The sequence below is a fragment of the Melozone crissalis genome, unplaced genomic scaffold (assembly GCF_028551555.1).
Source record: "Melozone crissalis strain CALT ecotype California unplaced genomic scaffold, PUWL_Pcris_2 ptg000009l_1, whole genome shotgun sequence".
Lineage (NCBI taxonomy): Eukaryota > Metazoa > Chordata > Aves > Passeriformes > Passerellidae > Melozone > Melozone crissalis.
In genome coordinates, this window is record NW_026535787.1 from 10,298,391 (window position 1) to 10,314,515 (window position 16,125).

The 16,125-nt window shown below is 37.8% G+C and overlaps 1 protein-coding gene across 5 annotated transcripts in view; it reads right to left on the reverse strand.

Annotated features, from left to right (window-relative positions):
• Positions 1–16,125, reverse strand: part of ROBO2 (roundabout guidance receptor 2) — an 860,236-nt gene that overhangs the window by 94,583 nt on the left and 749,528 nt on the right. For all 5 annotated transcript variants that reach the window (XM_054270511.1, XM_054270509.1, XM_054270510.1 and 2 more), the window contains 2 exons: positions 10,001–10,125; positions 5,613–5,784 (listed from right to left, as the gene is read on the reverse strand). In XM_054270511.1, coding sequence (XP_054126486.1) covers positions 5,613–5,784; positions 10,001–10,125 — 297 coding nt within the window. The remainder of the gene's footprint in view (positions 1–5,612; positions 5,785–10,000; positions 10,126–16,125) is intronic.

The window sequence follows — 16,125 nt, forward strand, 5'->3', positions numbered from 1 at the left end:
ACTCTTTTCTTCCAATTTGGGAAAGCACAAATTAAAACACACCTTTGATGTCACATCAAAATGTGTTTAATGGCTTACCCAATTAATGGTCTAATAGAGAAATCTGTTGAGTTAAAAATGAAACACTTCAGCAGCTATTCTAGCCTGGGTACCAACCACATCCCCCATTCCTACTCTATTTGCAAGTTTTCACCAGCAAAAATATCTAACAGTTATACAAAACATTTTCATAATCTGAGTGATCTAAATGACAGTACCATTCTTTCCAGCAGAGAAAAGCTCAAACTCAATCACACCATTTAACAGCTTATCAAATAATTTCCTCACCTTTTAAAGCCATGAACTCCTATTTTTTTTTCCCTGATAATTTACATCTGCATGCTTGCAATATACAATAAAGAACCCTGCAAACAGTGAGAGAGTGCATGGCTGTGCATAAGCCTCATTCCATGACCAGTGGGATACCTTGAAGATGAGACAAAATGCTCATGCTCACTTTCCTTGAAAGATCATTTTATCCCAAATAATTCTGTTGTTGAATCTTTTCTCTGAGCCATCTGTTAAGCCATCTTTTTTTCTAAAGAATGTGTTTATACAAACTGAATGTGAAATACTTGAATATACACAAGGCTGGAACTGATGCAAAAATCAGTTTAACAGAATTAAGAATTCTTTTTTCTTTTAATGTATTTTTATATATTTACCAGCCATACTGCTGCTGTTTTAAATTTTGAACAACTGAACAATTGTGTGACTGGTATTAAATATTGTAGCAGGCAGGATTGAATTCTAAACTCACGCAAGTTAGCCTGCCTCTGCTGATGTCAACTGAGTTTGAATCATTTATTCTAGCTGAGAATCTGTTTATTGTAGTCCATACACAACACCTGACTCTAACAATGAAGTGAAAACAATTTATTATGAAACAATATGGCTTCTGTTGTATTTGAGCTGTTTGAGATGTAAACCTCTGGAACCTTCAATAGATGCAAGGTGCTTTCATTGTGTTATTTATTAAATAAAACATATCAGGGATATGTTAGTGGTACATTTTATGCCTAAAATAATTGTTTCTGAAATTTTAATGTTGCAAAAATACTACCTACCTTTTATTTGTTAACAAGATTCACAAAGATCAGAATCATTAATATTGTCAAAATCACACCTTGGAGTGTGAGCTTATTACATTCATTGAAATTGAAACTGAAAATAGAAAGCCAATACATATTTTGAACAGAAAATAGAAAGCCAAATGCAGCCAATGTGTTATTTCTTAACACGAGAATGTGAAAGCTATTTTGGAAATTCTGAAATATCACCCACTGAACTTAAGAGACAGGACAGGAAACACTATCTAACAAGAAAAATGTAATACATTTTAACCTTGATACAAAATGTTTAATCTCATTAAGGTTCCTTCTGACTACCTAGTTCAGCCATTTGGCAAAATAAAAATGGATCTCAGCTCCCACCAAGGTAGCTGAGTATATTAAAATTAAAACTTAGCTGTGCAAGTTATCCTTTAGATTTAATGTAAATCCCAGTTTTCTAGGTAGCCAAAATTAAGGAAGAATAACTATTTAAGTTGCTAGCTATTCCACTGTGGTTATTTGCTTCATCTAAGTGCCTTTCATATGTAGCAATGCAGGTATTTTCAAAACCTACTCCATTACAGATATTGTTCTTTGCCATGTAATTAGATTTTTTTTACAGCCCAAATGAGGAGCTCATAATCCTTTAAATGGCTCTGATCAATAGTGTAATTGAAAGCCTCCTGGCCAGAAGGAATCTTCATTTTCAAGGGTGTTATGGGTGAAAGACCACTACAGGTTTCCATGACACTAAGGCTAAAGGTTAAATGAACACTTAGAGTTTCCACTGATCTGTGAACGGCTGTATTGTCTTCACAACTATGACTTGTAAATCTTCTCTAAAACATGTGTGTGCTTGCATTCCTACTACTTAGGTCCTCATTAGTAAGGATCCAAAACTAGGTTAGAATTTAAAATAATATATATGTCAGAAGCGTTATGAAGAACTGAGGGCTAGTGAAAAATAGCCACAAAATGGTGTGGGGATTAATAGTTGCTTTTAAAACATTTTAATTAGTTTCTTTGCATAGTTTTCTCCTAGCTGGAAACTTCTGTGTTCCACAAAAACATTTTGTGTGCTCACAAACATATTTGCATGGCAAAACAGAAGTTGATTTCAAAATTACTTTAGTTTTTAAAATGGTTTTGAAACTATTTGCCAATATTCCTACATCTGCATATTCTGGTAACTGAAAAATTAACAGATTTCTTTCATGTTAAAATGTATCTTAATTTTTGAAGAGATTATAGGAAAAGGACAAATTATATTTGTTCATTAACAGTTTATTCACTATAAATGCAGTTTGGATCAACAGAAACCATATTTAAATTTGGGGGATATGCGGTCAAATTACAATGGAAATTAAGAGAAAGACAAAATAAAGTCTTTACTTCGGTACTTCCAAAATCAAAATTTAAAAAAATTTCCCTGGTGAAATGATAGGTAAAATCAGACAAAGGTAAGGAAATCCACATCATGAACACTCACGATAGGGCAGGGTTCTGTCTGAAAGGTAGAAAAGCAGAGACCAATCCCCCATCTGTCTCTTTATTTTTTTCAGAAGAGCTTCACAGGAAGCTGTGAAGTTGCTCTGAATTTCTCCTGTTTCAAACTGTCACACTTGCTATAAAACATGCAATATACTTTGGATGAGGGTTAAGAATCACGGTGGTCAGATTTGCAGACAAGGAAACTGTGAAACATTTATTAATAAATTTTAATAATTATTGAGGAGAAATTAAGATTTTCTCCAAAATATTCTGTGCATGATTGACAAATACTAATTGGAAACTATTCCTTTTATGTTGAGCATAGACAGAGATGGAAGCACTTGGTTTATTTGCATGATCTGTCATTGTAAGATTGCGAACTGCATATTCATTTCTTGCGTTTGAAAGGATTGCAAAGATTCTTCAATTTTTAAATTGATTTTGCTTTTCCAGATGTGCATTAGACAGTGAATTACATGATAGCCTTTCAAGAAAACACAAGATTTGAATTTCAAATATGCTGAAGGCTCTTAGCACAGTCCATAATCAGCAAAATTATCACTCAACTCAGCACATTTCATCACAGCTAGTAATCTCTTCTCATGTGAACACTTGAGTTAAAAATATTTCCAGTAAAGACTTATAAGTGCAAAAATGTAACAACTGAAACACTGCTATATATGGTATAATTAAGCACTTGTTTTTCTGCACATGACATGTTTTCATTCTGTATTGGAACTTCAATTGGATCTAAATTACTCTGGATCAAACAAAAATGTGTTCAAAATGAAAAAGATGGCTCGCCACTATTATTAAATCATTAACCAAACAGAAAAATTCTGGGCTAGGAAGTAAAACTGAAATCACCAGCCAAAAACTAGAACACTAATGCTTAAGCATATAGCTGGCACGGACAGTGTTTATCTTTTATTATATTCATAAAACTATTAAATTAGATTTCCCTGCTGATAAAAGTCATTAGCTCCCATAACTTCTGCTCAGCATCAACCAAAACAGATTATTTAGACATTTATGGTTAACTTCCTAACTAACAGCAATTAAAAAAAATATCTGTGATCTAATGGTACATTTATTCACATAATCTCAGCTCTATAATGTTGTTTTGGCACTTCTCTTCTGACCTCACCCGCCCTTTGACTCCAGGATGAAATGGTATTTCTATAAAGCAATCTTGTATTATTTCATAATGATCATGCTGACAGTGGGCTCTGGAAAGCATTTGAGGAAGGCAGGCCCTGACTCCTTGAGCAGCAGAGCCACCAGCTAATGCTCTCTCGAGCAATGTGGAATGCACGCTGTCTTTAATCAGAATTACCCAGAGATGAGCTTGACTTTCAGCAGGGACACCTTCCCTTGGCTTTCCAAACAAACTAATGAAAATTCCAAAGAGATCAATTAGGATTTATTTTTTTCCCCACACAAGAAATAGATAAAGGTGGATCAAAGCCCTTGGCTGTCAAAAGGAAGAATTTCTCATCACTAGCATCCTTGAACCTGATTTGATCCGCTCAGCGCCTGTTGCTGTAAATCTGTGCAGCATCAGCAGGTGTGACCATTTAACAGCTCCATGTCCTCCCAGCCAATGTTTGTGCGTTCTATTTATTCCAATCACAGTCATGGCCCTGAATCAGGCAGCACTATAGACAGATATTAAAAAATATTGCCTTTCTATTCCTTTTAAATGACCTTTTAATCTACATTTAAATTCAAATTGAATGAAAATGCATCATTTTGTCATAGACCATGAGAGGAAGGACTTAAAGAGACTGCAGAGCAAAGCCAAGTCTTTAGTACCCAGAAATTACAGAAAAGCAATGTGCTTGAAGAGATGCAAGGATAAGGCAGAAATTATTTCCCCTTGTCATAAAAATATAGGCAGCTTTTGGAAAACAAAGGAAAGGCATCAAATTAATGCTCAAACCTCTATAATACGAGCCTGAACCTCTCTACCTGTCACTTGTGATGAATATGCTCTGGTGAAAAGGCAGATTATTCAAAATTAGACATCTTTTCAAACTTTCATGGTGCAGGCAGGTCTCTAAGGGAAAAGTAAAAGTAGACCTCTGCATATAACAACAGTTTTAATGGCAAAAATTCATCAAAGTCTGTCAGGAGATATTTAATGTGTCAGTTAAGATAAGGAATAATGATGCTGGGGAATGCCACTGTCTCTGAGTATAAGAGGGATTCTCTTGTTTTCCTCGCTAACATGAAAGGATGCAAACTGCCTTCTATCCACAATAAGATGAAGAGGGATATCAACAGGATTCCTGACATGTGAAAAGGATTCATGCTTGTAGATGAGAAACCTCAAGGCAGGATGAATATCAAACCCAAAAATTTGAAATGAAAGGCATCAAGACAGACCATGTTATTCTTTTCCTTTCCTGAAAACTCTTCTCTACCTATGGATTTTCATGACTTTTTTCACACCTACCCCTCCTGAGGCATTCTTGGAACACAGCTCTGAGCCAGGTGCTTGATTCATGGAGGGACTAAAGGGCTACATGCTGTAGGCAGCCTAAACCTGTGGTACTCCACCACCTCCAGAGCAACTGCGTTGGTTTAACCGAGCTAAGGACACATCCTCTACATGTCTGAGATAGGACTCAAGACTGGTGGAAATGGAGATAATATTTCTTTCCACTTCAGTTCACTGCTTTAATTACAAAGCTATTCATTCTCCATTTTTGGGGGGGTTATTTTTTTTTCAGTCCTATCTTGGCTCTAGCAAACCAAGCAGCTTCCTTTCTCACCAAACCTAGTCTAAGCTGGTTTGTCCCATTTTCCATTGTTAACAAACCTCCAGAAAGCAAGTAAGAGGAAAACTAGACTTTGATGCCTTTTTTTACTCCATAGACAAAAACAGAGAACCTTTTCTCCCTTTATTTCCTATAGAAAATTGTCCATTTACTTGTATGATTTATGTCATCTCACATGTCTTTATTTATACTGCTTTTAATGTATTTTTGACAGGAAAGAAAACAATAGGAATTTCTAAGAGCTCACCATCAGTAACCTCCAGCTGAGCCTTTGCTAAAATGCTTCCAGCAACCGTCAGAGCTTGACAGATGTAGTAGCCTCCATCAGACCTCTGGATGTTGGTAATGGTGAGGTCCCCAGTTGGTGACACTGAATATCTGCTGTTGGGCTGCAGAGGCTGGTTTGGGAAGAGTAGGTTCTGCAAAGACAATTCATCTCACATCAATTCAAAACACAAAAGCACCGCTTTTCCTTCAGCTACACAGACAATGATTTTTCCTTAAAAGTACTATAAATAATCGAGGACAAAAAAGTAAGTGTGGTTCTGACTTTATGAACACATAGAGCTGCTTTCCCTGCCTTGGGCAACTCACAGTTTAAATTAGAAACAGCCTTTTGACAGCTCACAGTGCTGTGCTCTGACTGGGGTGTAGGCAAGGAGACATTTCCCAACAATCACACTGGAGTGATTTATATTTGTGACACATTCATCTTCAGTCTGAATGCAATTGTAATAATATACTCAGCTATCAAACCAGAAGGACATCACACTACAGCAAACATTAGAAAACTAGCAGCAAGCATTGAATCCTAGAGACCTGAGGGAGCAGAGCACTATTGTTTGGCTATGAAAATGTTCTGAGAAAAGGAGAAAGTGAGAGCATGGCACACAAGTAAAGCTGGAAGGAAGATAGAAGCATGTCATGAAGTAGGAGAAGCTGACAGAGCATGAGAGTTTAAAGGAGAAGTAAAAGGAAATTAAAACTGTGATAAACCAAAGGAGAAATGCAGCATAGGGCCTGGAGGGTGAATAGAAAGGGTATTAATCTGATGTGGAAATCATCAGAGAGAAAAAAATAATTTCATGTAGGATAAGATATCAGTTAGCACAAAACAGGGAGATTAGTTTTTGCCTTTGGGCTGGATTGGAGAAAAGAGAGACGTCAATAATAATAACTGGAATGGCTCTAGTAGTCATTGCATATGATGAAGGACTGAGTGAATCAATACTACAGACCCAAAAAGGTTTTAGTGGTGAGAGCTGTGTTTTCAAGGAAAAAGTTATACCCTCTGGCACAGCCCTTGTGAATAAATAAGAACAGGAAAAGGAAGGTAATGTGAAGAGAGAGGAAGGGTAGCAGCATTGCCCAATGAGACAGAAAGGAGAACAGCTTAAACAATAATTAAGCAACAGTAATTCCAGTAAAATAGGGTCTGGATTTTATGTCAACTCTAAAAGATTCTATTAGAAGTACAGTTTGCATCAGGCATACCCCAAAACACTGTTATCATGCTGTGATAAGCTTTCAGTCATTACTGCAGCCCTGTCTAGCTCTGCTGTGCTTTCTAATGATGACTCCCTATTAACTATTAAGTTTGTCTGTATTGACTAAAAAAAAAAAAAAAAAAAAAACCTAAAAATGTGGAGTAGGGTATTAAATGAAATTTCTTCAGATCTGTTTCTTCTGAAACAGGCTTTGATGGTTTACAAAAACTATTTGCAACTGATAAGCAACAAACTGCTTAAGAAACCAGTAAAAATTCAAATAAGAAACAAATTCTATTTTCAAGTGAAACTCACACCTTTATCTCTATGGTTTTGGCAGCAAAAGGAAAGAGATATGCTTTAAATAAGATCCAACATTCCAAGTATCCTTATAATTGTATTAACCTACTGGGTTACTCATCAGACTAGGGTATTCTTTTACTGCCTTTCAATAGCAATCTTTAAGAAATTTATAACAGCAAATTTTTCCTCAAAAATCAATATTCACCCAGTAAACATGCCAGATAATAGGAAAAAAAAGTGTTAAAATTCTGAAACAATTTGAGGTTATAGGACTAAGTGGGTCTCAAATAATTGCCCTGTTTTCTGAACTGCCTTGAATAATTTTTACCTGGCATAAGATACCTACTGCATGAGGGCATTATGTAAATATTATGACAAAGAGGAGAAACTTGACGTAGCTGACCTTGACTTCATCTATCACTCTATGTAAAGTGTAAAAACAAGCTGAATGTAAAAGACAGTGCAAGGATTAAGCTGCTAATTCTTAAGAGGAAAAAATAGTCAAGAACCCTCTTTATAATTTCATTAGAAAGGGGAATCAATCCTTGTTTTTGTCTTCACTATGGGCTTCTCTGTTCTGGAAAGGTACCATGTCCCAGTGAATATTCCACACATCAGGAGGAGTTCACCAGTCTCAGGACTCGTCCCTTCAAAGACCAGAAAACTATGAACTATAACTTGTCCTAAATTACAGTACAACCCCTTTTTAAACGCTTTCCACATTTTCACTGGTTTTAATTAGCTGTTGGGCTGCTCATCTGGGCACAGTGGTGGCATGCTGAGCTGCAAACAGAGGGACCAGAGCCATCTCTGATATAGTGCCACTGAATTTATCTCAAGGAAGAATTTAATCCAGGGAGTTTAAAGGTTACACACGCCCTGCCCTCGCACATGTCATTGGCAAGCGGCTGTTGGGCTCTGGGGAAAAGGCTACCAAGCACAAAGGACCAGCTGTTTGTACACAGGCTGGCACAAAAAATTACTCAGGAGGGAACAGCTCCCCTCCCTTCCAGCTGGTTGTGCTCAAAAATGCAGCATTGAGAAATGGATTCACAACCAGAAATGCCCTACAACTACTGGAGTGGGATAACGTGACTATATAGCATTACTTTGAACACTGGAAGTGATGCTGCAAACAGTCCCCCTAAAGGCAGAAACGGCACTGAAGAGACAAGCAACAATTTATAGCTGGGAGGCAAAGGTGAAAAAGCCTGTGATTTGGCAAAAATTCCACTCTCCATCGCTATGATGATGTACACTATGTGGAAACTCTCTCACTCTGTGACATCTCACTGCAAAATCTGGAAAGTTACACACCGAGATGGCAACCCCAGTCTGTGTTACTTCACTGATGATCAATTAAGATCAACATGAGAATGTTGTAAACTACATCGAGCCATGTTTCAAGGTTTGATTATAAACCATGAAAGTATCAATTTTTATGTTGCATTTATTTGCCAAAAAAGTCTATTCTAACCCTTAGGGATCCGGTTCTCAATATGGTAATTAATTTTCCAGGTTTGTAATTAAGCAGCTTCAACATTGTACAATCAGTAGGTAATAACATTCAATTAAAGACACAAGATGCATTTTCACCTTAAAATGTTTTTACCCTTGAAGTGATACCAATGGAAGAGGATAAAACAGAGTATTAACACTTTTCAATTACGCTAAATGACTTTAATTCTGAAAATGATGTCCTACTTTAATTAGAAGCTCTTCTCTTTATTACAGCATGATGGATGTCCACTTTATGAGATTCAAGTGTGACACTATAAGCTCACTTTACATAAACATTACCATGTTATTAAAATGCTCTACAAGGAAGGGGTTTGAAATGTTTGCTAGCACATCAGTACTTCCTACTATAATTTCAATATGCTATTCTACCTTCCCCTTGGAAAAATTGTCACCTTAGTGAGACTCACAATACTGTGCTTTCCAGGATGTGATCCTTGGAGGCTGGATCTAAATTTCTCTAAATATTACACTGAGAGATACCCACTGAAGGTTAAGCTTGCACTCAGACAATAAAATAATCACACCCATAAAGTAATCCTTTTGTGTCTTTGTAAGCCACCAAGACAGCAGAGCACAAAACGCTGTCAGCCTGGTCCTGGCATTCTGGACCAGTTTTCTGATCTCCTGAGAAGGTGAAGCAGGAGATCTGTGGTTCAGCTCTTATTTCATGTTTTACCTGAGCTGGTACACACAATACCTCCAGTAAAGAAATGTGGCATCACATTCAGATACTAAGTTATAAAGTTAGTATGGGCTGATGGCAGTGCCAATTGCTGCCTCACAATTTTTGCCTTTAAAGAGGATCAGGTAAATACTTCCAAGACAGATCTGGAAATTTCTTGAGACAATTTTACTGAAGAAAGCATCTGTGTGTTCAAAACCTTTATCTGTATGCTCTATGAGAAAATGCCAATGCAAATCAGCTTGCTGGATACATTTTGCTTGATCATGTCTAGACAGGTTGTGAACTGTAATTACTGGCTCTGATTAGTTCAAAATTGAGTCATACCTTTTTTTTAACTGCTGTGCCTGTCTCACCCACCTGTTTGTTGGGGGCTTCAGAACAAAATAAATTTGTTTCTTTCTATTCATCAATACGGTGCCTAGCACAGGTTTCAACACCTTAAATGGCCTTTGTGTTCTTCAAAATATTAAAAAAAAAAGTGACACAAATTTCAGTAGAGAATAGTGATAGTTTAAAAGGACAAATTTCTGTGAAAGATGAAAAGAACTGTGAAAGACAATGTAAATAATTTTCCGTATTTGATTTAGCAATATAAACATTTAGAAAGTCTTGAAAGACTTAAAGGTGCTTGCAACTTACCTGACTTCCTTCTTTTTGCCAGAAAACAGCTGGCTGGGGATTTCCTTTAGTTTCACAAGGAAAAGTCACAGTTCGACCCTGGGCTACAATCTGGTCTCGTGGTCTCACCACGAACTGTGGGGGAGCTACAAGGTAAGAAAAACCATGGTGTAAGTTCAGCTTATTTTGCAAGGGAGAGAAAGGGAATATTGAAGGAAAAAGACAACATTATGGAGATTTATGTCAGAGGACATGACACCAGAAACATTCATTAGTATAGACAGAATTAATATATAAACAGAAACAACAACAGCGACAGAGAGCAGCAATATATGTATGTGACATCCCCAGGTATTAAAAAAATTTAAAAAGGAAAGAAACATTACAACCATACATGCTAGAGTCAATTCTGACAACATTAAATGCTAAAGAGCAGGAGTCAGGCTAAGCCTGGGTTTATTCTACCTTTGCTCTGGGAAAATATCAGCACCCTCAGATCCTCTTACTCTTCACAGAGCTTGCTGGAGCTATCGTGTATTGCAAGGTATGAATTAGGATAAACAGACTGCCTGTCTTAATCTGCCCCTCTGGACTTTTAAAAATGATTGAGAAAGGAGAGGAAGGTCTGGATGACAGCAAAAGAACCCAGGTTCAAGAGCTCCCTTACTCCCCTTAGAAGCAGTGTGGTCAAGAATGGTGTGGGGAGGATGACTTGCTATAAAAAGAATCGTTGCTAAAAGAACATGAACTTGGCAAATCCAGGTTTCAGCTAGTTTAAAAAGTAGAGAGAAGCAAAAGTCGAAGAGTTGATGGGGAGAGGTGAGTGGTGAGTAAGAAGGAATAGGTATTTCAGGAGGTAAGGAAGACACAAGGAAAAGAAAAAAGGAGACTGAAGTTAAAACAAGAAAGAAGAAGCAGGGCTGGTTATGTTTTCAAGTCACTGGCATTAACAGTATTCAGTCATAGGGGACCAGGAGGCACAGCCAGAAGTGAACAATTTCTAAGAGAGGGGCATAGTCTGACTGTCTGGAGGGTAATAGTGGAGAATAGAGTCAATGCTTGGGAATGTGAAGGTAGAGAAAAGGTGCTAATGAGTAGAAAGAGAGTGGGGAAGAAGTGCTGGAGGATTTGAGATAAAAAACTTGAAATAAGTAACTGTGTTGAGCATGTTGCAGAAGTAAAGCAAATGATTTTTCTACGTGGGACATGAAAACTCTCCACTCTTGATTCATCCCTGGAATTCACTGGGATTTGTACTCTTTTGCATATTTTAAAAATGTAAGCAGCATCTCCAAATATTCTTATCAAAAGACTAGCTAATTTCTGGGGCAGGCTGAAGCAGGGAAAAAAAGAACAAAAGAAACTCAAACCCCTCCACCCACCCTTGTTTTCTTCTATTCCACGGCTGGTTTTGTGGGTGTGCAGAGGGATGGTTTAGGAACACTAAGCTTTCAGGTAAACAGAATTTAAGTGTTTTAGAAAACCGTATTTTCAGCATTATAATTACAAACTATTTAATTAGGCACGAAGAGCAATCAAGACCCAGCTTCCGATTACACCTGCTGGCAGCACAGACACAAACCTGCTACCTGCATAGAAATGTGAGCAGACCCGATTCTCTTGAAACACACTTGGCAGTTATCTCATGAGGTACTTCCCAAGGCTTTACAGATCAGCAGGGGTCTAAAGAGCATCAGTTGAGTAGTGCTGGCACTCTTAAAACAAGAACTGTAAAGCACTTAATAAACACGAATCACAATCAGTTCAGAAGGCAGAGGGTATTTTCTTGTGCCTCACACTCCTAAAGAGAGGTTTGGGCCTCCCTGGAGAGAAATGTCCACCTCTTCTTCCATCTTAGGAGGTGTTAATCTCATAAACAGGCAGGACTAAGGGTGAGGTGCCCTCTTGCTGCCTGCTTACAGCCATGTGATTTGAGGTTTCTATGAGGTGTTGCTAAACATACTCCAGGAACTGAACTCATGCTACACCACTCCTCAAGGTGGGTTTCCCCCACCTTGTTTCACCCAGCATATCCCCATGCAATTCCCCCAGGTGCCAGGAAATGGCAGTGTGCTAATCAGTGCAGTGTCTGAATGGCCCCAAGACCAAAATCTTCCCACTGTGCGTAAAAAGCTGGAGTCAGGAGCCCATCCCATGGATCTATCCTAAGCAGGATGGATGGCTAAATTCACTTCTTAGGCTTCTTGGTGCCCTGGGGGATGCACAGACAGTGCTCTCTGACAGCTCAACAGGAGCAGGAAGGGCATGGCATTTCCATGAGCTTGTCCTTCAAATCATGTAACCGAGTAAATGCAAGGGAGGCAAGTTTAAAGGTTCATCTGAAACACTCTCACACACATAGATCTCTACTATAAATCCATAATTCAGAGCTCTAAACAGATACCACTCAACTGAATTTGTCACTGTAGCAGACGTTCCAAGGATCAAATTAAGGTAATTTGGTAGTCAAGGAAGAACGATAAGAGAAAAAAACACAGCCTGGTTTCTATCTAGTTTTCAGGTTTCGGCCTGTCCCTAGTTTTCTAGTTTACAACATCTCTCACTTTCCAAAGAGCAGAAAAAAGTTCTTTTTTTTCTTTTTTTTTTCCCCCAATCAGACAAGGAAAATAAAACTGTAGCTCTGACATGGACTGACTCTGCTGCTCTATTCTCTCCCTGCCACACCAAGTCCTCTCCACCATTTGACCACGCTACAGGAGAAAATATTTGGCCTCACAGATACTATGTAAAGTTTTCTAAAGACTCCAGCAAACAATCACATAGTTATGCAACAGTATCTTTTCTAGCTCTGCTCTGCAACCTTAATTACCAGAAATTCACTATAAAATAAATTAATCAGAGCTTTTACTCACATTAAATAGAGCAAAAAACCAGCTCCTTCAGCCAAATTATTTAGGACCATATTTTAAAAGACATGAAAAACATTATTTTTCAAAATGAAATTGTTTTGCAAAACTAAAATTTTGCATGCATTTTTTAAAAAAATTATTCAAAGATGGAGTTATATAAGGAAGGAAATCTTCATTCTGTCATAGTCTGTTGTCATATTCAGCTATAGCTCTGTTTACAGACAGCCTCTGATAAAAATGCCATTATTTACAGCATTTAAAGACTGTTTTCACCATATCAGTTTTATCTGTCAATTTCTACTTGAACTTGAAAACTGAAAGTAACAGCTAATAATTGCAGCAGTAATTCTTGGTCAGATGTAACTACCCAAACACTGTGACTGTCATTATCCCCAGAGAATGCAGCATGACCCTGCTCAGAGACAGCCAGGCTTCTTTGACAGAATAAGCACTTGTGTTCTTCCATTTTCCTAAGAAAAGGGCTCATTATGTTCACATATGGGTGCTGTTTATAGATACAGACAAATATTATTACTTCCATTCTGCAGAAGGGTTAAGTGAGATCATGACTTGCTCCAACTGCGGCTTCAGTGGAACACTGGGCAAAATTTATTCAAGCCATTATTGCTGCTTTCAAAGTAGGTGAATTTCTAAAACATTCTGAAAATGTACAGTTAGAGAAGTAACAGCAGGCTTGATATGCTTCAGCTGTTAAAGTTCTGGGGTACTTTAATGCTTAGTTCAAGCTAAACATTAAGATCATTAGGATGATCTGTTGAAAAAACTTATGAAGCAGCAAACTGAGTGTTGTGCCTATCAGACTATTACTTTTTACTATTTCAGATGTAACATAAACTGGATTGGAAGAAGCAGAGTGGAAAACCTCCTGCTTAACTGACATCTGAAAGTCAAAGACAGTGGCTCTAAAATGAAACATATTGCTTGGATTCCAGCAGACTAGCAAAAACATGGGAAGAAAAAGAACAATTAGGACTACAGACCCAATATACTTCTATTGAAAATTCCTTTCCTTTTATTTTTTTTTTTGAGAAATTTAAATAGTACACAGTAAATTAGATTTGATTTTTGGCAAATTATGCTTTGATACTGCATTCAGCAAGCGCTGGCTTCAATCAATGTCACACTGGAGCTCTGTTATGCTAATAGATGATATGGAAATCAGATGGTTGAACATGAATAGAAAGCACAGGCCATGTTCGAGGGGGCTTTGAGATGAGGGGATGGGGGGACCCTAAGGTTAATCACATCATGTTCAGAACTGTTTTTACAGCACAGAACAGTGTTCAACTGCAGGAGCTAAAATGGAGATAAAAAAGCATGAGCAGTAGTTATGTTGTTCAAAATGGGAAGAATGCATTCTGTTGTACTCTTTTAGAATGCTGGTGGTTTGTGCATGATATTTTGAATTGGTACTTTATGCTGTTAATAAATGCATATGAAGGTAGCAGCCCCTGCTCTGGTGTTAGCGAGCTTTAAAACAAAACAAAACAAAAAACTAAAAAAGCTGGAAAAAAGCTGCATGTTACTTAAAGGGATTTCTCAATTCTACTCCAATCTTAATATTTAGGAAATCTCTAATCTGATAGGATGGATTTAATGCATTTCTTAGTATTGCTGCTGAATACTAAAGGTTACACTGAGTCAACAGGAGCTGATAAAGCTGCTGATGCAGAAAAGCTTGACTGAGACAAAGTTCATCCCTTGTAGGTGAACTCTGGTCATCTGATAAGAAATGTGGTAGAAGACTCAGAAGGGGAGGGGAAATTTAATACATAAAAATGTGAATTCATAGCAAAAAAGTACATTGATCCCATATCAAGTACTAGGAATATTTTTTTTCCAGTGACAGTTTTCTCAACTGATCTTGTGATTTGGAGTTGACACGGAATTCAGTGATCCTACAGGAAGGGTCTGGAGCACAAGGCTGATGAGGAGCAGCTGAGGGAAATGGAGGTGTTTAGCCTGGAGAAAAGGAGGTTAGGGGAGATACTGTTCTCTACAGCTCCCTGACAGGAGGGTGTAGCCAGGTGGGGTTGGTCTCTTCTCCCAGGTAACAAATGATAGGCCTAAAGGAAATGGCCTCCAGTCATGCTGGAGGAGCTTTAGATTGGGTTTTAGGAAAAATTTCTTCACCAAAAAGACTGTCAAACAGTGGAAGAGACTGTCCAGGGAGGAGGTGGAATCACTATCACTGGAAATATTTAAAAGATCTTGAACGTTTTTTCAAACTGAAACAATTCTATGATTCTCTACCAGGGAAATGAGAATTTATTCAAACCTCACTAAGCCTGGTACAAATTCTCCTTTTGGCTTATGTGGACTTTGGATCCAATCCATTGGGAAAAAAAAAGTATTACAGGAAATGAGTGACAGCAACAAATTTCAAGGGCGTAAATTACAGATTTGACAACCTTTAATTAGAACTAATTTCAGTTGATAGTGAACTGCACATGAAATTCATCATGGAGATTACTTAGGCAAGCTAAAGTGATAAAGATGAGGGCTTCATTTTAAACTGGAATTGTTTATCATCCATTGATATATTTCTGTGACTGGTTCAGAGGGGGAAAGGGGAAAGACACTGACTTGTAAATATTCTAAGCAAAATTCAGATAATGGTAGGGGAAAAAGCCTCTAAGGAACAAGTAGAAACACACTGGCTAGTAAAATAGCAAGATTCTGTAATACTCTGCTTCCAGCAGGGAAGAGACAGCAGGCAAACCTAAGATTTCCACCTACACACTCTTTTTCAGCATTGTATATCTGCAGCACTCAATTAATTTCATTTGAACAATCAATGTTACACCTGGTACAATAATCAGCCCCTCTGTCTGGAACTAGGAGAGTCAGCTGGGTGACAAGATAATGTCACCTTCCCCAAGCTGCTTTTTTACTTTGGAATACCCATCAAATCTTCTTCTGCAAAGGCTTGGAGCTGGTATCTCAGTGCTCCTCTCAAATCCTTACTGCAGTGACAATATTCCTATGGCATCCTCAGCTGCCTCTGATACACATGGATATTTTAAGAAATCAAACTCAATTCCACTCTTACAAGTACAAATCAAGACTTGCCTCCACGAAATTTACACAGAGAACAGGAGAAGCCCATAGAGCTCCATGTAAAGTAATATGTATTTTCAAAAGGGAGGTAACCCTTGACACCATCTATGGAATAGAATTACTTATCTATAGGACTGCTTTGCTGGTTCCTGATACCACCTTAGACAATTGAAGGCAGTAGAGGAACTCTTTAAT